Source organism: Microcaecilia unicolor, chromosome 1 (assembly GCF_901765095.1).
Source record: "Microcaecilia unicolor chromosome 1, aMicUni1.1, whole genome shotgun sequence".
Taxonomy (NCBI): Eukaryota; Metazoa; Chordata; class Amphibia; order Gymnophiona; family Siphonopidae; genus Microcaecilia; species Microcaecilia unicolor.
The window spans coordinates 733880934-733904026 of NC_044031.1; the positions used below are offsets into that span (position 1 = coordinate 733880934).

A 23093-nucleotide genomic window follows, 5' to 3' on the forward strand; every position below is an offset into this window, starting at 1 on the left:
GCTTGTGATTGGTCTGGGAGGCGAAAAGGTCTACCGAGGGAGTGCCCCACTCTCGGAAGATCTTGCGTACCACTCTGGAATGGAGCAACCACTCGTGCGGTTGCATGAGTCTGCTCAGCCTGTCGGCCAGACTGTTGTTTACGCCCGCCAGGTATATGGCTTGGAGAAGCATGCCATACTGGCGCGCCCAACGCCACATCCTGACGGCCTCCTGACAGAGAAGGCGAGATCCGGTGCCCTCCTGCTTGTTGATGTAATACATTGCAACCTGATTGTCTGTCCGAATTTGGATAATTTGGTAGGACAGCCGATCCCTGAAGGCCTTCAGTGCGTTCCAGACCGCTCGGAGCTCCAGGAGGTTGATCTGAAGACCTTGTTCCTGGGGGGACCACACCCCCTGGGTGTGGAACCCATCGACATGAGCTCCCCACCCCAGGCGAGATGCATCCGTCGTCAGCACTTTTGTGGGCTGAGGAATTTGGAATGGGCATCCCAGGGTCAAATTGGTCCGAATTGTCCACCAGTGCAGCGAATTGCGACAACTGATGGACAGGCAGATGACATCTTCTAGATTCCTGGTGACTTGGCACCACTGGGAAGCTAGGGTCCATTGAGCTGATCTCATGTGAAGACGAGCCATGGGAGTCACATGAACTGTAGAGGCCATATGGCCCAGGAGTCTCAACATCTGCCGAGCTGTGATCTGCTGGGACGCTCTGGTCTGGGAAGCGAGGGACAGAAGATTCTGAGCTCTCGCCTCGGGAAGATAGGCCTGAGCCGTCTGTGAATTCAGCAGAGCTCCTATGAATTCCAGAGATTGGACTGGCTGGAGATGGGACTTCGGGTAATTTATCACAAACCCCAGCAGCTCCAGAAGTTGAATAGTGCACTGCATGGACTGAAGAGCTCCTACCTCTGAGGTGCTCTTCACCAGCCAATCGTCGAGATACGGGAACACGTGCACCCCCAGCTTGCGTAGGTACGTCGCAACCACCACGAGACACTTCGTGAACACCCGTGGTGCAGAGGCGAGCCCAAAGGGCAGCACACAATACTGAAAGTGATGTGTCCCCAGACGGAATCGGAAATACTGTCTGTGAGCTGGCAGTATCGGGATGTGAATATAAGCATCCTTTAAATCCAGGGAACATAGCCAATCGTCTTTCTGAATCATGGGTAGAAGGGCGCCCAAGGAAAGCATCCTGAACTTTTCTCGCACCAGATACTTGTTCAGACCTCTCAGGTCTAGGATGGGGCGCAACCCCCCTGTTTTCTTTTCCACAAGGAAGTACCTGGAATAGAATCCCTGCCCTTCCTGCCCGGGTGGCACGGGCTCGACCGCATTGGCGCTGAGAAGGGCGGAGAGTTCCTCTGCAAGCACCTGCTTGTGAAGGGAGCTGAAGGATTGAGCTCCCGGTGGACAATTTGGTGAGGTGGAGACCAAATTCAGGGTGTATCCGCACCGCACTATTTGGAGAACCCACTGGTCGGAGGTTATGAGAGGCCACCTTTGGTGAAAAACTTTCAACCTCCCCCCGACCGGCTATGTTCCCATGGATCCAGTCAAAAGCTCGTCCCCTGCTTTTGCTGTGGAGGCGCAGGGGGCTGCTTAGGCGCACGCTGTTGACGGGAACGAGCATGCTGGGACTGTCCCTGTGCCTGAGGAGGCCTTCGGGCCGGCTGGGTGTACCTACGCTTGCTGTAGGCGTAGGGTGCAGCCTGCCGGGCCCGGGAAAAACGTCCACCTGCGGAGGTGGATGCTGAAGGCGCCTGGTGAGAGAGCTTGTCGAGAGCGGTTTCCCGCTGGTGTAGTTGGTCCACCAACTGCTCGACCTTCTCACCAAAAATGTTATCCCCCCCGGCAAGGGACATCCGCCAGCCGCTGCTGGGTGCGGTTGTCCAGGTCAGAGGCACGCAGCCAGGAGAGTCTGCGCATCACTATACCTTGGGCCGCAGCTCTGGATGCCACATCACAGGTGTCATAGATACCCCTGGACAGGAATTTTCTGCACGCCTTCAGCTGCCTGACCACCTCCTGAAATGGCCTGGACTGCTCCGGGGGGAGCTTGTCAACCAGGTCCGCCAGTTGCCGCACATTGTTCCGCATGTGGATGCTCGTGTAGAGCTGGTATGATTGTATTCTGGTCACGAGCATGGAAGAATGGTAGGCCTTCCTCCCAAACGAGTCCAGAGTGCGAGACTCCCGCCCAGGGGGCGCCGAGGCGGTATCCCTTGAACTCCATGCTCTCTTGAGAGCAGAGTCCACGACCGCTGAGTCATGAGGCAGTTGAGGCCGCATCAACTCCGGGTCTGAGTGGATTCTGTATTGGGACTCCGCTTTCTTGGGAATGGTGGGATTAGATAATGGCTTCATCCAGTTCCGAAGCAGTGTCTCTTTGAGGACATTGTGCAACAGTACCATGGAAGACTCTCTAGGTGGTGATGGATAGTCGAGGACTTCGAGCATCTCCGCCCTCGTTTCATCCACAGTTACCACTGGGAAGGGAATGCTGATAGACATGTCCCGAACAAAAGAGGCAAAGGAGAGGCTCTCAGGGGGCGAGAGCTTCCTCTCTGGTAAAGGCGTGGGGTCGGAGGGAAGACCCACAGACTCCTCGGAGGAGAAATATCTGGGGTCCTCCTCCTCCCCCCCACGAGGCCTCCTCCTCGGTGTCAGCTCAGCTCAGATCGCAACCGGGCCCGTCTCGACTGCGAGGAACCACGTCCTCGACAAGGGTGTCAAGAGGTGGACTCCCGCGCCGGCAGGGATGAAGCTCCCTCCATCGACGTTGACGGGGATTCCACCTGAGTGGCGATCGACACCGGTGCCGCAAGCGGCGCTGGCGTCGAAGACCGCATCACCGGACCAGAGCCCACTGGCGCCTCCATCAACGGCACCGAGGGCACAAGCACCCCTGGTGCTGGCAAGGCCTGGCGCATCAGCCCTTCCAGGATTCCCGGAAGGATGACTCGGAGGCACTCGTCTAGGTCCACTGTCGGGAGAGGCAGGGGGGCCGGTGCGGGCATCGGTGCTGGAAGCTGTCTGGGTCCAGGAGATGGTACTGGGGTACCTGACGACCTGCGCATCGACATCTCTTCGATAGAGGGGGAGTGCTCCTCCCGGCGCTGCCGCTTCCTGGGGGTCAAGTCTTCTCTCGACGTCCCGGAGCTGCCAGTCCTATGCGCCGTGGGCGACCGATGACGGTGCTTCTTCGCAGCTTTCTTCCGATGTCCGTCATCGGCGCTCCGCGGCATAGACAAGGAGGAGGTGGAGTCTCCACGGCCTCTAGGGATCGGATCCGACAGGGTTCGGTCCTGATGGCCCTGAGCAGCGGGAGTGGCCGGGGCGGACTGCCCACGCGGCCGCTCACCGCCGCCGGTCCGCAAGCTGAGACACAAGGTGCACGCTTTGGAATTATGTTCCGGGCTGAGGCACTGGAGGCAGCAAGTGTGAGGATCGGTCTGCGAGATCTGCTGGCCGCACCGACCACACTTCTTGAATCCGCTCGGGACCTTCGAGGACATCGATGGAAAAATCGCGTCGGCGAGATCAAAATTGTCGATGGTGGCGGTGAAAAGCACACCACAAAAAGGAAGAAACGGCCGCGCGGCCACAAGGCCGTGAAGAGGAGACCCCATGAAGAAACTCAACGAGGGGAAGGGAAAAACATTTTTTTTTTAATAAAGGGGCGCGCGAACGCGCAAAAAACAAGAAAGAAGTAAAGTAAAAGTGCGGACTAGGCCGCAAATTGGTTTTCCGGGGCTGACACGGAGAGGGACGAAAACGCGTCTCTCTCCAGCGTGGAAAGGAAAAACTGAGCGTGGTCGCGCAAGGGCGGGAAGACGGCCGCGCATGCGCGGTGGGCGTGCCCTGCGTGCGGGACCTCCCGCGAGATTTTTACTCCGGTTTGAGGGGCTGCCGTGGATGTCAACCCAGTCATGAGAACAAGCAGCCTGCTTGTCCTCGGAGAAACTGATCTACACTGCAGACATTATACCAGTTTGATGCACAATCCAGAATAAAAAAGCACATTGATGTTATTGAATGTGAGGACTAAATGCTCTGAAAAATCACATTGAAGAGCAATACATTTCTCAAATTATTTTCTAATTTCATTGTAATATCATGTCCTTACTAACACTATAAGCTGACCAGTACTTGTGCTTGAAAATAATCACTGCAGGTTTCTTTCTCATAGAATCTAGCTTGTAAGTTTGATTAAAACGCTGCATCTTCATCATACTCAGCATAATCTGAAAATTCTTTAGAATCATCCAAATAGTATCCAAGCTAAAATATATATAATAATTTAAATAATGAAAGAACATATTTTACCTCCAAACAAAATAGTCTCTGCACACATTGACCTGAGCTAATGAAAACTGAAAATAAAAGCCACAGTGCTTTTTACAGTGGCTGACTTTGCCTCACATTTGGAATGACAGTTGATGTCATATCTCCACAGAAAGCCTAAGGAGGTTATCATCCCAAATTTACAGACTTAAATTCTCACTAAACTTTTGTATCAAAAGCATTTATTTGGAGAAGTCTATTTACCATATAAACTACTTTGCAAGATCATAACTTCATTACTTGCAATCACATTACACACACACAAAAAAAAAGAATGCAAAGAGTTGTTCCCCTCTCCCCCCGACTACTATACAATCCCTAGTATTCTAGTGGTGTAGTCAGGGCAGGAGTGATCCTCAGTCGCTCTTGCCCATGTCAGCTCTACTCTCAAAATGGCTGCCATGACCTCTTGTGGCAGTCTCGCAAGATTGCCTCTAGAGGTCATGGCAGCCATTTTGAAAGAACAGCCAGAATGCGCAAGAGCTGCTGGGGATCATGCCTGCCCTGACTACACCCCTAGTCTGCTAGGGATTCTAAGATAGGTTCAAGGGGTACACTTACAAGTGGGCAGGGGGGAAGGCAACTCCTGTTCAGAGGAGAGAGGGAGGGAGGGAGGCAACCAGGACAAAGCACATATTTTCGGTTTCCACCGAAAACACGCGGTCAGTCTTGGCAGAATCTAAAACCATAGTGGTAGCTTTTTGGCCGAAACTGAAACCAGGCAGAAAAAGGATTTGGGGCCAATTATGGCACCATAACCGCTGAAATTCGGTTGGCCTATAACTAAAATCACCATCTCCTCACAGTAGGGGAAAGGGAAGAAAAGTAAGGGACTGAAATCTTGGTCTCTTTAGATTTAATAAGGGCCTAGGATTTGGTTCAATACATGTACTATGAGCCTTCCAATGTAGTGAAACAAAACAGCCAATAAAAGTACAGTCCAGATAACAAGAGAAAATGCAAAAATTGTGAAAAGGTCTGAAAATGAGATCTCTTGCACCTATTCTATTCTAATGCCCCAGCTCATGAGTCTATCTGCTCACTTCAATGAACATTTTTATAACCAGTGCAGATGAATATCTAAAGGTTCTTGCTGGTGTACAGAATGGTGAACACTGTAGTAGGGAAGATAGTCTTATTAACTATTTTACTCAGATTAATCTCTTAGGGGACAAGAAATACTTTTTATTAAGGAATATGATCTATCATTTGCACAAGACATGGCTTCCCATAGATCATCTCAAGAAAATTATAAGATGACTGTACAGTAGTTATTCAATAAGTATAAAATGGCTGAAATCAATGAACTTTGTTTCAACCAAACTGTACAGTAGATCTCTTTTTCAATCGGTAGCATCTTCTCTGTCTTACTTGGTTTCTTGCTTGTCTTTCTATAAGGCAGTTCTCAGGCGCCTGGTAGCTGGTACTCGTGGAGTTCACAGCTCGTAGCAATCGGTAGAGCTTTTCCACAATGCCCAGCCCTCGGATAAGGTTCTCTCGCTGCAAAAGGCCTCTGACCCTCTCTGTCTCCTCCTCTTCATCAATGTCAAGGGGTTTCATGATGTCAATTACCACATTCTCCAGCTTCCAAAATAAAAACAAGTTAGTTATCTGTCATGTGGGGGAAAAACTAGCAGAAAATGGGGATGTTCTATATTTCCCAGTGTAATACTAAGCTAGGATTCCTGGCTATGCTGCCTGCCATGAAAGAGTCCATGACTGGATACTCTCATTTTCAAAAGAGAAAGATATCTCAAAAGTGGCACACAGATGGACGTTTTTCACGGAAAAAAAGTCCAAGTTGTGAACTCAGATTTGAGACAGTTTTCTCCACAGTTCATCTAAATGTTGGCGTACTGTGGTGTGTTTTGGACGGGTCCAGAATTTGGACATTTTCACGGGATAATGGAACAAGATAAAAATGTCTAGGGCAAAAATCGGGACATTTTTATCTAGCCCTATTTTAATCATGAATAAGTCACAAAATAGTGCCCTAACTGCCCAGCTAAGTACTGGAGGGATTAAGGCATTACCCTCCCTAATCCCTCAGTGGCCACTGACCCCCTCTCATCCCCCAAAGATGTGACCATGACAGTACATACCAGGATCTGTGGTAGCTTCAGATATTATAGCTATTCCTATTAGAGCTGCAGGCTGGTCCCATGAGTAAGCTAGTGGTCAGTGAAGTGGACAGTAGAGAAAGGGAGTCAGGTCCATATCCCACTGTAACCAGTACACTTGTGGTGGAAATTGTGAGCCTTCCAAAACCCACAAAATACCAAGTGTACCTACAGATAGAAGACACCTGCAGACTTGAGTATACAGTTAGGTACAGTAGGTTTTCAGGTTTTCCTGGAGGGCTCACAATAAAAATAAGGGTAACATACATAGTAGCACAGTGATATTTTCAGGGCACAGATCATAGAAGTCTGCCAGGCACTAGCCTATCTGTCTAGCCATAATCAGGGCTCAAACCATAGAAATCTGCCCGGCCTTGTTCTCCAACTACTGAAGGGTGTTAAGGTGGGAGTTGTACCTGGGTCCCTTTATGTGAAGCCTTTATGTCCCTTTACGTGCATAATTGTATGTTTAGTATATTTGAGAATTTATCTAGCAATTGTAAACTGCTTTGACATGGATGTAAATTGCGGTATATTAAATCAATAAATCCAATCCAATCCACTGAACTGACCAGCAGGCTGTCCCTCAGCTCTATTGGGATGTCTGTGTGGCCAGTTTACTAGGGATGGTGCCACACAACCATCCCTTTTTTGTGTGTGTTTTTCTCTAGGATTTTTTTAAAATGGTACCTAAAGAAATATGTACCGAGCACAAAAACATCTGGAAATAGAGATTTTCAAAAGAAAAAATATATGTTTTTCTGGTTCAAAAATTGTTATGTTCAGGATAAGAATTTTAGATGTTTTCACCAAACATCTAGAATTGGACTTGGACATCATGTTGAAATTGCCCCTCCATGCTTCCTTCTTCTGTTACAGCACTTATAACAGAAATAAAAGCATAGTTCATGTGTTGCAGGTGATGTAACAGCCATCCTAGATTTCACCATACATATTTCTGCAGTACTGGCATTGTAAAAGGCTAATGGAGAAGGCATGATGTGATCTTATATTGCAAGCAAGACTACCATAGGTATATAGATAGATAAAAATATGTTACCCGTTGAGTGAAAAGGTACCAAAAGTGGAGTTACAAAAAACAGAGATAAACGCTATAAAAATTTGCAGGAGCAAATTTCATTTTTGAAAGTTTTGTGTGCTATGGGATCTGTAGAATGGAACTATGCAATATTTTTTTTACCATAATGTTGATGTTTTTTATGTTCTACTGCTAAAAACAGCTAAATTGAGGTATGTGATATCTGGGATTAATTACTTTTTTAGTGATAAACGTTTCTCATTTTTAAAGAAGTAATTAGTCCATACCTAAGTCTGAAATTATACAAGATTATGCAGTTGATGTGCCTCTATCTTGTGGTATAAATAAGTCACATACCCCACTTTGATACTTTTTCGCTCAACAAATTGCAGATTGAAGATTTGTGTCTTTCTGGAAGCACAGTGCAGTATGTCAAGTGCCTCTATCTAATTCAGTCCTTTGGTGGTTGGTTCTTACTCTTGGGTACATTCAGCAAAGAATACAATAGCTCCACATAAAACATTCATTACCAGAGTGGTTGATACCAGTTCAGTACAGCACAGCATATTATCACTCACACCCAGTGCTAAAAATGGAGCTGACGATGTTAAAAAATGACACATTCCCAGCTAGTAATCAATCTGATTAGTTGAATGCACTTATGGTCAAAGCTCAACTATCTGCATGTTGACTAAGAAGTGTGTTATTGAAGATGAACCTCTTCCTGTGATTTGAAGGCAATGGCTAAAGTCACTAAAGTCACTCCGTGGCTCCTCAGTACCTCTCCACTCTTATCTCTCCCTAAACTCCTCCCCGGGAACTCTGTTTACTGGGTAAATCTCTCTTACCTGCACCCTTCTTCTCCACCCTTCTCCACCCTTCAACTCTAGACTCTGTTGCTTTTATCTTGCTGCACCATATGCCTTGAATAGACTTCCTGAGCCAGTATGTCAAGCTCCATCTCTAGCCATCTTCAAATTCAGGCTAAAAGCCCAGCTTTTTGATGCTGCCCTAACCCTTACTCACTTGTTCAGTACCCATGTTTTATCATTCCCACCTTAGTAGTTTCCTTATCTCTTATTTGTCCTGTTTGTCTGTACTAATTAGATTGTAAGCTCTGTTGAGAAGGGACTGTCTCTTTATGATGCGTGCGTCTAGTAGTGCTATAGAAATGATAAGTAGTAGTAGTAGTGTTGATATAAACTAGGTGTCTTTTACAATATCACCTTAACAATCAAGGAATATTAAAAGAGTTTAATTGCTAAAATAATATTCTCTGGGAAGCTTCTAGTTTAGTTCATTTCTTAGAAACATTTGAGAGCCGCCATGCTAAAAAACACCAGGTCAAGGCTTCACAACTTGCCTTGGTGAACCCACCACCAATCAAGTTTTTACAACTCCTCTTATTCTATCAGGTTTGGAGGGTAGTGTTATGTCTGGGAATGTGAGCCCTTGTGCCCTGACTGAGCACGGCGAACATGGAGTGACACCGCACTCGGTCAGGCAGCCAGACAACCCCTAGCTTCACCTGGGAAGCAACCGCCATTCCCCGGGAGTTGAGCCCCCAGGTGCAGGCGGCCACCAGGACTTCTGGAACTGGCAGGGTTGCACGGCCACTGACCCGACAGGCAGGAAGAGCAGACACCGTCCAGGAGTAAAGGAATCAGCAGTGCAGCGAATAGTCAGAGAAACAGTCCGAGGTCTAGGCAGGCAGCAACACAACGCGTAGTCATGCAACAATCCAGAGTCTGGTACACAGGAATCACAGGAACAAAGATAGCCGGCTGTAGAACACAAACGTAGACCATGACCTCTAAGCACAAGAAGTCGAAGCATGGAAGGACTGGTGGCAGGGCTTTAAATAGTGTAGGAATTAGGCTCAAACATATGCAGCTGTTCCAAGATGGCTGCCCCCATCAGAGGAGATGCTCTACACCCAAATATGGGCTTCCTTCCTGAAGCTGCCCAACTTCAAGATGGCTGCTACAAAATGAGACGCCCATCTCCAAGATGGCCGCCCTATCCCACATCCAAGATGGCCGCCGCATCCTCGAATGCCCATACCCTGCACAAGCAGGCTGCACCTCTGGAGGAGTGTAACAGAATGTAACAGGTAGAGACTTTTAGTGGTCATACTAATTGTAAAAATTTGTTACCTTTTTATGCCACTTAGCACTTTCCAGAATTAGGAGGGCTGTCTGTATTAGTGAGGTAATGGTAGGAAGGAGGGGACCTCATATTTGAAGGAAAGCTGAATAGTATAGTTTCCTGTCTTTGGCTGGCAAAGTCATTGCACCAGTACATATTTGAGGATGGGAATTGCTTAAGTCACTGCACTTCACAGTGTCTGCTTTTAGGTTGAGTAACTCAGGGGGTCTTTTACTAAGCTGCAGTAGTGTTTTTAGCTCGCAATAGAAATCAGCTGGTGGTAAATGCTGAGATGCCCATTATACTTCTATGGGCATCTCGGCATTTATCGCCAGCTGATTTCTACCATGAGCTAAAAACGCTACTGCGGCTTAGTAAAAGATCCCCTAAGCCAATACTGCATTACTGCTTAGGTACACTAAGGAGACAGGGGCAAATGGGAACCTCTGCAAGAAGAATAAAAGGTTTCCACTGATCCTTAAAGTAAAGAGGACAATCCAAGGGAAAACCCCAGAAGCTGAGAGAAAGAGAGCCAGAGTTCTATAGAAAAGAACTGACTGAAGTCGCATCTGAGTCCAGTCTTCAGAAATTACAAGATATCTGAGACAGGTTGGATCCAGGAGGGTTTATGGCTCCTATGATCTGCCTGAAAGGAAGAAGAGGTAAAGAGAGACAAAGTGGAGAATATTGGGTTCCTCAAGTTTAGGAGAAGAATACCAGCAAGAGGTAAAGAGGAGTTTTTCTATATCTCAGGATAGACAGAAAAAGGCACCGTGAAATGTGCTTTTACCATTTATAATCTGCATGTTGATTGCTTCATACTGATTTTGACTATCAAAGACTTTCAGAACAAAACCTTAACCGGACTATGAGAGTTTTTGGAAGTAAAAGTAATTGTCAGAGTGAGTGATACCATGGCCAACAGCCTTCCAACCCAAGCCGGTCCCATCTCAGAACTCTGAAATCCCAAGGGTAGCGGTACTGAGCCTGAGGGTGCTGCCTCCACTAAAATAGGTAACCCTGGTCTTCCTGCAGAACAAAGAATGCTTTGCAAGGTTACACATACACTGAAGGCGCATTATATGCAATATATCTAATGCATATTTGTTATGGATATCCTAAAAACACAACTAGTAGTGGGGCCCACAGAACAGACCAATTGTCTTCCAAACTTTGGGCTCCTCAGGTGCTTTCTATTTGTCATGATATTGTCAAAACCTGTTACAAATGTTTCTTAAATACTCCTAAAAAGAGGTTCAACTGTCCCTGTGGGTCATCTCCTCACTGTGACAGGCCCTGGAATTCACTGGTATTGTGACTTCATTGATATGATCACACCAGTGAAATGTAAAAGGTATTTGCTTGTCTGTATCGATTCTTTTTCTAAATGGGTCAAAACATGAGAAACAGGGCAGGTTATGGCACGTGTTTTATGCAATGAACTTGTTCCCAGATTTAGTATACCTTCCATCATTACTACTGACAATGGCACACATTTTGTTAATGAGTTGATTCATACTCTGACTTCTGTATTAGGCATTACTCACAGGACTGTTTGTGTTTACAGGCCTGCGAGTAATGATTTGGTAGAAAGATATAATGGATTACTCAAAACAAAACTGTGCCAACTTATGGCCAATGGACTTAACTCCTGGCTTGATGCACTTCCATTAGCACTGCTTACATTGCGTGCTACTCTTTCTGCTTCCCTGAAATTGACTCCATTCCAATTATGTACAGGACGCAGAATGCGTCTACTTAAGGGTAATCCTTCAAATTGTCTCCCTGACCATCACTCTGTGTGCTGGGATCAGTTACAAGCTGTTATCACCTTTCTGTCTGCCATTTCTAATGATCTGTCAGCCAGAAGGGGGGGTACAGACTCAGACAATGATAAGCTCAAATCTTTAAAGATAGGAGATTTTGTTTAAAGAAAATACTATACACATAAAACATGGAAGGATCCTATTTACATAGACCCTTTTCACGTTGAAGCTTTATCCACAGTTGCTGTAAAACTTCAAGATCATTCTTCTTGGGTACATCTCAATGATATTCGAGTGTTTCATGATCTTGTCTCTTCTGACAACCCACATTTAACTAGTTCTGCTCCTTCCATAGCTGGAACTACAACAACTGTCACAGCTGCTGCAACATCTCCGCCCGCAGCCTTATCGAATGACCCTGAAACAGGAACTTCTGTAGCTGCAGTGTTTGACAGAGATAATTCTCTGACTGACACATCAGACTCTGATAATATATCATCAGATTCTGACATTACATTACTTGATAATGATTCCTGAACCTCGGAATATTCTTTGCTTTCTTATACTGCTTGCATATTTTATTATTTTTATCATTGCTTTTATTTTGTTTATAGTTGAAAGACTTCACGACAGGACTACAGTCATCATAAAGCCAATCTGACTGACGTACAATTGATAATAGACTTTTCTTTCTAATTTATGTTTTTGAAATTATGCAACCACCACTTTCCTTCTGATACACTTTCTTATTATCACAATTGCAATGTGAAAGAGGTTTCCTACGCTTTCCTTAATATTATGCCTCAAGAGAAACGCAATTAGAATCTGAATCGCACTCTGGAAACAGTTGTGTTGTTTGCTTCTTAATAATTGCTGCTATAATTTCTTTACTGCTTATTATTCTGTGGTTTTTAAGAAGCCATAACCCATGTTAACTCCTGTTTCATAATGATGATTATAACAGTACTGCTTGTGGTTTTTGTTTTAATCTTGCACTTGCTTCCTGTGGCTTTAAGCACTGATTGTTCTCATGGAAACTCTGAAAACTGTGACATGGATCAGTTCTATCTTGAAAGTAACTATCCTGTCAGATTTACTTTTCGACTGATTTGAAGCAATAAAACAGTGTCAATCGAGTTTGATGTTTGTGCAATTGCTGATTGTGGAGATTTGTCTTGGCAAAGATCCTATTCGAAATTTCATGCTTACCTGATTACTTATTGTGTTTTGGATGCTAATACTTATTCTACTAGTCCATGTTACTCATGTTCAGATGTATGATGGTATACAGGCCCAAACTATCCTACCAGTAGTCATCATGCTTGGAACAAGCCTCTAAGGAAGAAAATTACTCTCATCTGTAGACTCGTCAATAAAGACAAATGTACCCTAGGAAAATGCAATCCAGTTTCTATTACTTTTAAAGGAGTGGATCTTACAGCGCTGCGTAAGTCTAGTAGCGCTATAGAAATGTTTAATAGTAGTAGTAGTACTTACCATAAATCGCACTTTTGGTATTAGTACTGAAGCTACAAATACGGACCCTGTTGGTCATTTCCGTGTTCTTGTCCGCTCTTATAAAAGAAAAACAGTATCTAAATTGGATAATCCTTTACTGCCACAACTGCCTGAAATTCATATCCCAATCCAGATTCACAATGTATCTAGTCTTAGAGATACATTTACCATTGAAACAGGCTATGCTGACTCAAATTTGTGGTTAGATTGGGTAAAATATACAACCAATTCACTACATCTGTCTAATTGCTATGTTTGCACTGCTTCTCGACCACAACCTGTTGTGGTTCCTTTTCGTTTGAATTTTCGTACTGATTACACTGGTGCTCTCTACATGGTATACCTGCTCCATGGAGAAAAGACTACTAATGATTCTTGTAAGTCTCTAGCACTAATGTTTCCTGGAATTCCTAAGGATAAATAAGAGTACCCCCAATGTTTCAAATTCCTAATAAACATACAAAGTTTGAACTTTGTATACGAAGAATAAAGGTTATAAATTCCTTTAAAATAGGACATCTGAGTGCTTGCAACCACAGTTTGATTACTAGTGGTACTATGAACTTGTCAGATTTTTCAACTGCTTGTGCTGATGTTTGGTGGTACTGTGGAAATAGAACTTTATATTCTACTTTACCACGTGACTGGGAAGGACAATGTGCAGTTGTTCAATTGGTAATACCATTTACTGTTGCTGCCTTACATAACAATAAAGTTGGTTCCCGAATGAAAAGAGATACACGTTTTCATTCAGACTCTCCTTATGGCTCATTTGATCATCAAGTCTATCTTGATTCTATTGGAGTTCCAAGGGGGGTCCCTAATGAATTTAAGACCCGCAATCAAATTGCTGATGGTTTTGAAGCTTTGTTTCCTGCAGTTGGCATTAGTAAGAATGTTGACTGGATTAATTACATCTACTACAATCAACAAAGATTTATCAACTATACAAGAGATGCTGCCAAAGGAATTGCCGATCAATTGGATGCCACCAGCCGGATGGCTTGGGAAAATCGCTGAGCGTTGGACATGATCTTAGCAAAAGAGGGTAGAGTTTGCATTATGATTGGAAGTGGAGACTGTTGTACTTATATTCCCAACAACACAGCCCCTGATGGAAGCATTACCAAAGCGTTAGAGGGACTTACAGCACTTGCTAATGAATTGGCTGAGAACTCTGGTATAGATACTACATGGACTGGATGGTTTGAATCTATGTTTGGGAAATGGAAAAATATTATTCTGTCTGCTTTGACTGCCATTATTGTTGTAATTGCTGTTTTCATGCTTTGTGGATGCTGTATTATTCCATGTACTAGAAGGTTAGTTGAACGTGTTGTTGAAACATCAATGAAGAAAGAACCCCTAGGACAATATCCAGCTTATTTTCAAAAGAGAAAGACGCCCATATTTCGACCCAAATCGAGAGATGGGCGTCTTTCTCCCGTGGGCGACCAAATCGGTATAATCAAAAGCCGATTTTGGTTGTCTTCAACTGTACTCCGTCGCAGGAACGACCAAAGTTGACAGGGGCGTGTCGGAGGCGTGGTAAAGGCGGGACTGGGCTGTGGTTATCGGCCGAGGAGAGATGGCCGCCTTCAGCCGATAATCGAAAAAAGAAAGGCGGTTTTACCGTGATTTTGGGTCACTTTTTTTGGACCCTTTTATTTTCACGAACAAGTCCCAAAAAAGTGCCCCAACTGCCCAGATGACCACTGGAGGGAATCGGGGATGACCTTCCCGGACTCCCCCAGTGGTCACCAACCCCCTCCCACAAAAAAAGAACTTGAAAAACCTTTTTTCCAGCCTGTATGGCAGCCTCAAATGGCATATGAGGGGGACCAGTGCACTACGAATCCTGGCCCCTCCCACGACCCAATGCCTTGGATTTGGTTGTTTTTGAGCTGGACACCTTCGGTTTCCATTACTGCTGAAAAACGATACCGCCCAGCTCAAATCCTATGCATTTGGAAGGCACAAACCGTATTATCGAAAAAAAAGATGGACGTCCATTTTTTTCAAAAATACGGTCTGTCCCGCCTCTTCAGGTACCAGTTTTCGGACATAGACACCCATGGAGATGAGCGTTCACATTCGATTATGCCCCTCCACATAATGTATGAAAGAATAACCCGTTGCAACTTACCACCTCCAGATTTAGACAGTGATGATGATAATGATATTGAGTCTAATAATACAGCCACTAACAAAACAGTCACTGATGTTGCTACCAATAATATATATATATATATATATATATAACTATGTAATAGAAGTTTTACTAACACCATAATATTCTTTGTCTTCATTACTAAATGAAACCTAATGGGTTATGGTTATATCATTTAATAATTCTCCCATAAGTTACAGGAATACAGACACAACACTTGTAGTCTCACCTGTATGAACATCTGTGAAGGCATGGCAGATGCAATGGTGTTTGCATGCCTTCAAGGGGGGACTGTTAATATGGACCTGACAGACTATTCTGGTCATGACTGAAGGCCATGTTAAAGGCTGATCAATAGCCTGTTTTAAATGTGTAACCAGGCCTCAGAAAGGTTAATACATAAAAGAAGACTTAGAATTATTCTTTGGAAAAATACTGGCACATCAAAATTAAGTTACTGAGAAAGTAATAATACCAGCTGCAATGTGAACTGACCTTGTGATATGAAAGGATAAGGAAGTGTAAGATCATTCAGAGAAACATATTAAAATATGTTTCTGAGAAAATGAGAAATTGATTAGAATATTGTAAGAGAATAACAGAGCATAAGGAAGTAGAAGTAAGGTAAACAAAACCTGTGGTTAAGAAGGTCAAGTGAGAATGACCTTCAGTAGTTAGAAGCAGGCCCATTTCTCGTAAATGATAGATGAAGTCAGTGCTAATTTTTAAATCTGTTTTGATGCTTACATGGAAATTCAATTCAATACATAGAACAACAGATGGCGGAAAGAAGAAGTTGAAAATATCATTTAAGGAACTAGAAAAAGGCGGAGTTAGTGATGTAAAATGACAAGTGCTCAATAGACTTCAATGTAAAGCTTAAACTATATAAGATGTGACCAAATCTATTAGAATCCGAGATGTAAGCCTGAGTATTCACGCTCTTGTGACCAGATTACTACTCTCTATGAGAACAAGCCTGAGGCCTGTATTTTGATTGATGCTACAACTGTACGCTGTGTGATCTAATTGAAATATCCATTGAACTCTTAATTTGGTAAGACATAGAAATTATAATAAATTTGCTTCTTCTAATACAATCTGAAAGCCTTCTGAGTCTGTCTCTTCTCTTTCTTGTAATTATAACAAATTCTATTTACTTCAGTGGTGGACACTGTTAGTATCAATAGACACGTGCTAGATTGTACAATAGAGAGACAGTGGGCTGAGAGTCAGAGGTTTTTACAACAGGTTTGGAAAAAAGATCTAATTATTTTTCTCTCTTAGAGGGCACTGATTTTTGGCTTTTAGCATGAAATCTTTTGAGCCTCATTAAACAGACACCTGTAAACAGAACAAAAAAACATTTAAATAAATCTAAGGGGAAATTTTCAAATGTACACAGTTAATCGCAAAGTCCTCATCAATCCAGCAAAGTCCCCATCAATCAGTATATGTGCACTTTCTCTTTGAGAACCATTTTGGGAAAACCTACAGAGACATATGTACATGCTTTTTCTGAGAGTAATTTTTCCTTTGAAATAAATGTGTGTAGTTTTGAAAAATGTAGAACTATGCATATTGTTACATTCCCTGCTCTATTCCTATCCCAAAGAGAGCTTCACCCATGGAGAGAGGGGACAGTTTTCAAAAAGACCTTGCTAAACGGACATTTACATATTTAAGCATTTAGGCCCTGAAGCTCAGAAGCAAACACAGGTGCTAGAGGTCATTAGTGCCGGACTAACACCTGCATTTACTAGCGCACAATGCTCAGAGGCTCAGAGTGTAGGAGACAACGAGCTCGCCGAAGAACAGCACACATGGTATGTTAATGTAGTCAAGAGAGGTAATTTCCTATTCCCTCCCAATGCTCAGAAGAACAGCACACAAAACAAAGCTACCTTACCGCTGCAAAAATAATGCCAGCTCAGAGCAAGCATTAAGGTGTCTGTGTTGAGCCTTTCTGCTTTGCATGCCTGGCTTGGATTTTGCTAAAGAGAAGTTCGTCAACAGGTTCTGAGCGCTGGAAACTCATGAGCACTGTCTCATTGTTTAGAAGGTGGCAGCAAACTTTAATCAATAATTCCTGTTCTCCAAATGCAAAAATATACCATTTTTTCCTTGAGTGGCACTAGTATGAAGAGCTTTCTGCAAAGTAATTCCAAACTCTGGTAGGGCTACAGTTGCTGCACTGGGCAGAGGAGTTTCTGCAAGGGCTCCCCAGTTTGACTAAGCAGGCGCACAAGAGCTGTGCTTACCGTACAGCTCTTGTGTGCATATGCCAGGAATGTTCCTTCTCCTTAACTGACTAATGTTCAGTGCTAACAGTGCGCGTAACATTTGCATACCATTAGTGTTGAGCATTGGGAAGCTCTTTTTCAGCACTGTTCTGGCAGTATTTTCCGGCACAGTTCTGTACAGTGCTGAAATTTGAGTATCGAGGCCTTAGTTTATGTTTGTACCTAAGAAAATGGAGGGTTAAGTGACTTGCCCAAGATCACAAGGGGCCACAGTGGGATTTGAACCAGGCCCCCCTGGTTCTCATCCCACTGTTCTAACCGTTAGACTAATTCTCCACTTTTCAAAATTACCCATGTAGGGGGTGATTTTATAACAGGGTATCTAGGTGAGAATTTTCAAAAGGAAAAGCAACCACTTTATATTCTTAATCAAAATTTATAGTTATAGAAAATAAAAGTAAAAAATAAAGTCACAAGCAAATAAGGTTTGCAGGTTTTTCTCTGTAGATGTACCTTTTTCTCTTGATTCCTGATGCTAATGTAAGTTTTCCGAGTCGGAGGCCTTTTCACCAACTTGCGGACTACTGCCTTTTCCCCAGCAGACTCTCCTTGAAGATTATCCTTGATCTCCTTTCGTTTTTTCCCAGCAGGTGCATCCCGCTGTTCTTGCTTCAGACGAAGCTCCTCCAGCTGCTGCCTGCCAAAATAGGTTCAGCTTCTCAATCAAAGACAAAAAAGTGCATAGACTTGAAAATTCTAGAGGGTTTCCTGGGTTCAGTATTCTGCAGTAATAGCACAATATCAACCTCGCTTTAGATAGAATACCCAGTGCAGCAGAAGAGATTCCTTCAATAAATGCCACAAAACCACTGCTGGGCAGACATTTCAAAAAATATTTATTTTTATTTTTTTCAGCTGGCATCAATGGCCATGGACTATACGGATATCACTAAGCGCTAGTTATTCATTATTTACAGTAGATCCCCAAATAAGAACACTGTTTTTCAATGGAGTTCTATTAAAATTAAGGGGAAGGTATTCAGCTGGGGTTAACAGTAAATAACATATTTTAACAGTAGCCCACATTGACAGCTAAGCTCCTTAATCTCCTAAATGTGCCTATTATTTTCAGGAAGTTTACCGACTGTGATGCTCACTCATTCCATAGAATTTGTTGGAAATTTATAAAAGTTTAATTCAATGGATTTTACTCCAATAGTTAACAAGGCACACTTGAGGAGACTACTAATCATGGATATTTCAAAATAATTTTGGTAAGGGTTGCTAATTTGGTTCATAAAAGCAGAGATAATTGTATTAGTGTTGCCTAATACTTTTAAGCTTCTGGAACACAAATGTTTGGAATAAAAAGAATATAGGTTGAAGCTCAAGCAGATCACACCTGGCACACTCTTCTCTTGCCCGGGATGCCACAGTCTCCTGAAACAAGGAGCCATTGTGTTTAAAGAACTTGTCATACTTGTCCGTCTTGGCTCCTGGGTAGATACGATGGTAGCCTCCCAGATGAATGTTCTCATATTTCTCTGCTTCTTCCAGCCAAGCTGCCTGGCTGTTTTCTAACTGTTCGCGTCTGCAATCAAAAAGCATGGAACTGTAGTAGAGCATAGAATAGAAAGGGGCCTGCAAGACACACCTGACCAACTACCGCTTTTCTCCTACTCATCTTTTGTCATATATTGTAATTCCTTATTTCACCCCTCCCCTCCCTCTTTTCCCTACTCTCCCCTGTGCCTATTCCTATCTACCCCCTATTATAGAATTGTAACCCACATAGATAGTCTATTTGATATGTGGTATAGTAAGTTATAAATAAACTCAGAAACTTAGAAACTGCACTCCAATTCAGTAGTGGTCTCACTACAAGGACGATAATAAACCAGCATTTTACCCATGGGTGTTAGGACTTTGATTATTGCTCAGCCTGTCAGCGGATAACACTGTGCACGTATTTAATAACACAAAAACTTTTACCCACTGAGCACAGAGATGGTGCCGAGGGTAGAGCTCAGAGATATACAGATAGTTTTGGCTAATTAAACCTACATATATAGTGTGCACAGAAAAGTGAAGCTGTATGTTTGTAACATGTGTTTTTCATAAATAGCAGGATATTATAGCCACATGAGGGATGACATCACTGAATGGTGCCAAACTAGCTCTGCTTTCTCTGAGCTCAGAAACTTTTTGTGATCATGCACAGACATTCCCACATGGCACCTCATTCTCCTCTCCTCAGTTTGTTTTGTGGTGAGCTTCAATCCCAAGATAGGTAAGGAGGATTGTGATGCTGTAGGCCTTAGATAGTTCATCAGGGCTTAATTTATTATTTGCCATAGTTTTAAAGTTAACTGTTATAAACTTAGAACATTAAAAGGTAAATTTTGATAGCTTATCAGAGCTTAATTTAGCATTTTCCCACCCACCACAGATACATCTTTTAATTTATAGTTAATTATCCCAATGAAGAAGGCATGTCATTAGGGAAATACCCAGTGTGTTTTTTCTAGCAAAAAAGGTGCCAGTACTCAAATGCCAGGCCACCCTTCAGGTGTGGGGTGATCACTGAGGGACTCATCCCACATTAGCCAGGCCCCCTGCAACTAGTCACAGAATCTATGACAAGGCAGAATTGGTGTGTAGAGCCTGAGATCTTTCATTAAAACTTGGGACCATGGGTTCATTTTAGCAGACAATGGAAAAGGTGCTGGTACTCAGTACCCCCTCAAAAAAAGCCCTGGAAATACCACATGGTATTTTCTTCAGCAAGTGATTTGTCGATACAACTAATATTTTTAATTCATTGAAAGAAGTAAATAAAGCATAAAACATACTATATAATCTTAATATCTTTATATAAGTTTAGGTATCCCTCCTCTCTTAGCAACCTTCAGTAAGTAAACAACTCCCCAATACTAAGATCCAGTTTCTTGCATTGAGTGTCACATGTATGACTATTTTCCATTTGGTGTGAGGTTGTATGTGTGCACTCACATCCAAAGAGCTTCTTGCTCTCAGAGAATGAGTCTGATCTCTTGAGGCTAGAGTAGCAGATTTGGAGTAGCTAAGGCAGACAGAGAGGTCTATAAAGGAGATCTACATGGATATAGTAGAGAAGTCCCATGTCTAGTCTGGCAGTCTTTATGCTGCCTTGGAGGAGCAAGGTCACCTTACAGGAGATCATCACCTTGGTGAGGCAGGAAGTGATCCCGAATCCAGGATCTGTTCTCTGGGGAATAGAATACCCTCTTGCACTGAAGATTTGCCTCTAGGGGCTTCTTCACAGAAAGGAAATGTTAGGATGGCAATTTTACTTGTAGATTCAGGCATATAAAGAGGTGGTGGCTGGTGGGTGTGAGGATCACTTGGTCTCTCCTGGTGCAGAGATACCAGACCTCATATCATCTAGATAAGATTTTAAATAACTCTCAAGAACACTTGAATGAAATAGAAATACAGACATACATGTTAGAACTGAAAAAAGGAAAATACTCAAATAATTTTTAGCCCTCAATATGGAACCAAGAAAATGAAATACAACACTCAAACGAAATAACAAAAATCACAAGGAGTAACAAGGAAAGCCCCATGGCATCATTTGAAACACATCAGGAAATACACATTTACATGATCCAAGAAGTGGCTCATTAATATGTCTGAAGAAAAGTCTCAACACAGTATTCTGATCAGGTTCAAGTGCACATGTAACCAAGAGAGTTGATCTTCTCATTATTGGTTCCAACGACTCTGAAGGAACTTGGTCAGGTTCACAGGATCTGTCTGAGACTCTCCCTTTGACACCAGCACTATCAGAGTCTCCTCTTGAAGGTAGGGACAGATATGTGGTCACGAAACAGGAGGAAGATTACTGATTGCTACCCTGATAGCTTCTGAAAATATCTCTGCACCATATCTAGTGGCAGAGGCAGGCTTACAGTGATCTGGGTCCCACAATCTCCTATCCAACAGAGATTAGTGGTTCTGCATCTGTAGTTATATTTCTAAAATTCACTTTAGATAAAAGCGTAATGTAGAAATATACAAAGTCATTAATGAGCATAGTTATCAATGTGTACTACCATTAAGATGTGAACTTTTACCACTAACTCATGCTATTTTGCTACAGGTCCCATTTTATGCAAAGAGATCCAGGAGAATTGTTATCAACATGGGCTACCGTTAAGATGTGTTATTTTACCATTAACGTGTGCTATTTTAGAACAGGTCCCATTTTATGCAATGAGACCAGGGGCCCTGTTTACAAAGGTGTGCTAGCGTTTTTAGCACATGCTAACCATGTAGATGCTCATAGGAATATTACTAACTTACTAATGCTTAGCGTGCGCTAAAAACGCTAACACGCCTCTAGTGCAGCTTAGTAAACAGGGCCCCTAGTTACTTATAACTGGAGTTAAAATTGAAATAAATCATCTTAATGGTAGTCCACATTGATAACTTGCCCCGCTGGTTTGTAATAACTGGGGTTAACATTATAATAAAACATTTTAACTAGGGCTGTAAGTTAATTGCTGTTAACTCTCCAAGTAAGGCATAAATTATTAATAGTGATTAAAAAAATTAATCACAATGCAGGATCTCCAGTCTCCTCCAAACATCTCTTCTGCTCTCTTTCACTCCCAACCCCTATACTTAGTGAGATCCGGTTCCTTTTTCCCCACCCGTGATTCAAAATCACTCCCTTTTGCACTGGTCTACCTTAAAGATGGTCTTCTATTGGTCCCTGGCAATGACAACATTGCACATACGCTGCTGGTGGCCTGATTCGAAGCTTTCCCTCTGATTCATCATGCCCATGTAGAAACGGGAAGTGATGTCAGAGAATCCAGGATGAGCTAGAGGGAAAGCTCTGGAGCAGGCAGCACATGTCCAACAAAACATCATGTTTCAATTAATCTTAATCAGAGAAACTCCTCCATATGTCAACTATCGCCAAGTCCTGTAACTCTTCTTCTTCAGGAAGTTATATGAATTTTGTCTAGGAAGTGACGTCACCAAACAGTATGGCAGTCTGAAGAGATTGCTCCTGCTCGCCCACACTGTTTTTTGAAGCGTTTCCCCAGCATCTAAGCTTCAATCAGCTGATTTTGACTAGAACGGCAAGGAGAAGAGTCCAGGCTGCCAGAGACGATGAGTTTGCAGACCAACTTGTCACAGTTCGCGCAACTGCAAACTGCGAGGTGGACTTGGAGCCACCGCCCATGCGCACCTCGCAGCACTCAGAGACTTTGTCGCCTCGAGATCTATTTGCATCTGGGGAAGGCCAGGACTTAGCAGGGACGACTCTCTCAATCGACCTAAAAGAATGGCTGCAGGAGATTCGCTCTGACCTGAAAGCCGTTCGCTCTGAGCTGGCCTCATTAGGGGCAGACTTAAGAGGTGAGATCCGGGACCTGGGTAATAGACTGGAGAAAGTGGAAAGCCGAGTTGAGGAGCAGATGGAGGAGATGGGATCCCTAGATTGCAGGGTGTCGGATGTACACTTGGGCTACCAGCAATTAGCTGATAAAATTGAAGATCTGGAGAATAGGAGCCGGAGAAACAATCTAAGATTTAGGGGGCTCCCAGAAACCCCTGCGTATATTGACTGTGAATCAGTGGTAAAATGGGTGACTAACGCTATTCTGACAGAAGCAGGAACCCCCTTGGATGCCACCGAGATCCTGATTGAGCGATGTCACAGGGCTTTGGGCCCCACC

General features: G+C 43.5%; 1 protein-coding gene across 1 annotated transcript in view; it reads right to left on the reverse strand.

The window, feature by feature from the left end:
- TTLL6 (tubulin tyrosine ligase like 6) overlaps positions 1–23093 on the reverse strand; it is a 285854-nt gene that overhangs the window by 82381 nt on the left and 180380 nt on the right. The window contains exons 12-14 of the mRNA XM_030192275.1: positions 18761–18949; positions 17872–18055; positions 5726–5938 (exon numbers count right to left, since the gene is read on the reverse strand). Coding sequence (XP_030048135.1) covers positions 5726–5938; positions 17872–18055; positions 18761–18949 — 586 coding nt within the window. The remainder of the gene's footprint in view (positions 1–5725; positions 5939–17871; positions 18056–18760; positions 18950–23093) is intronic.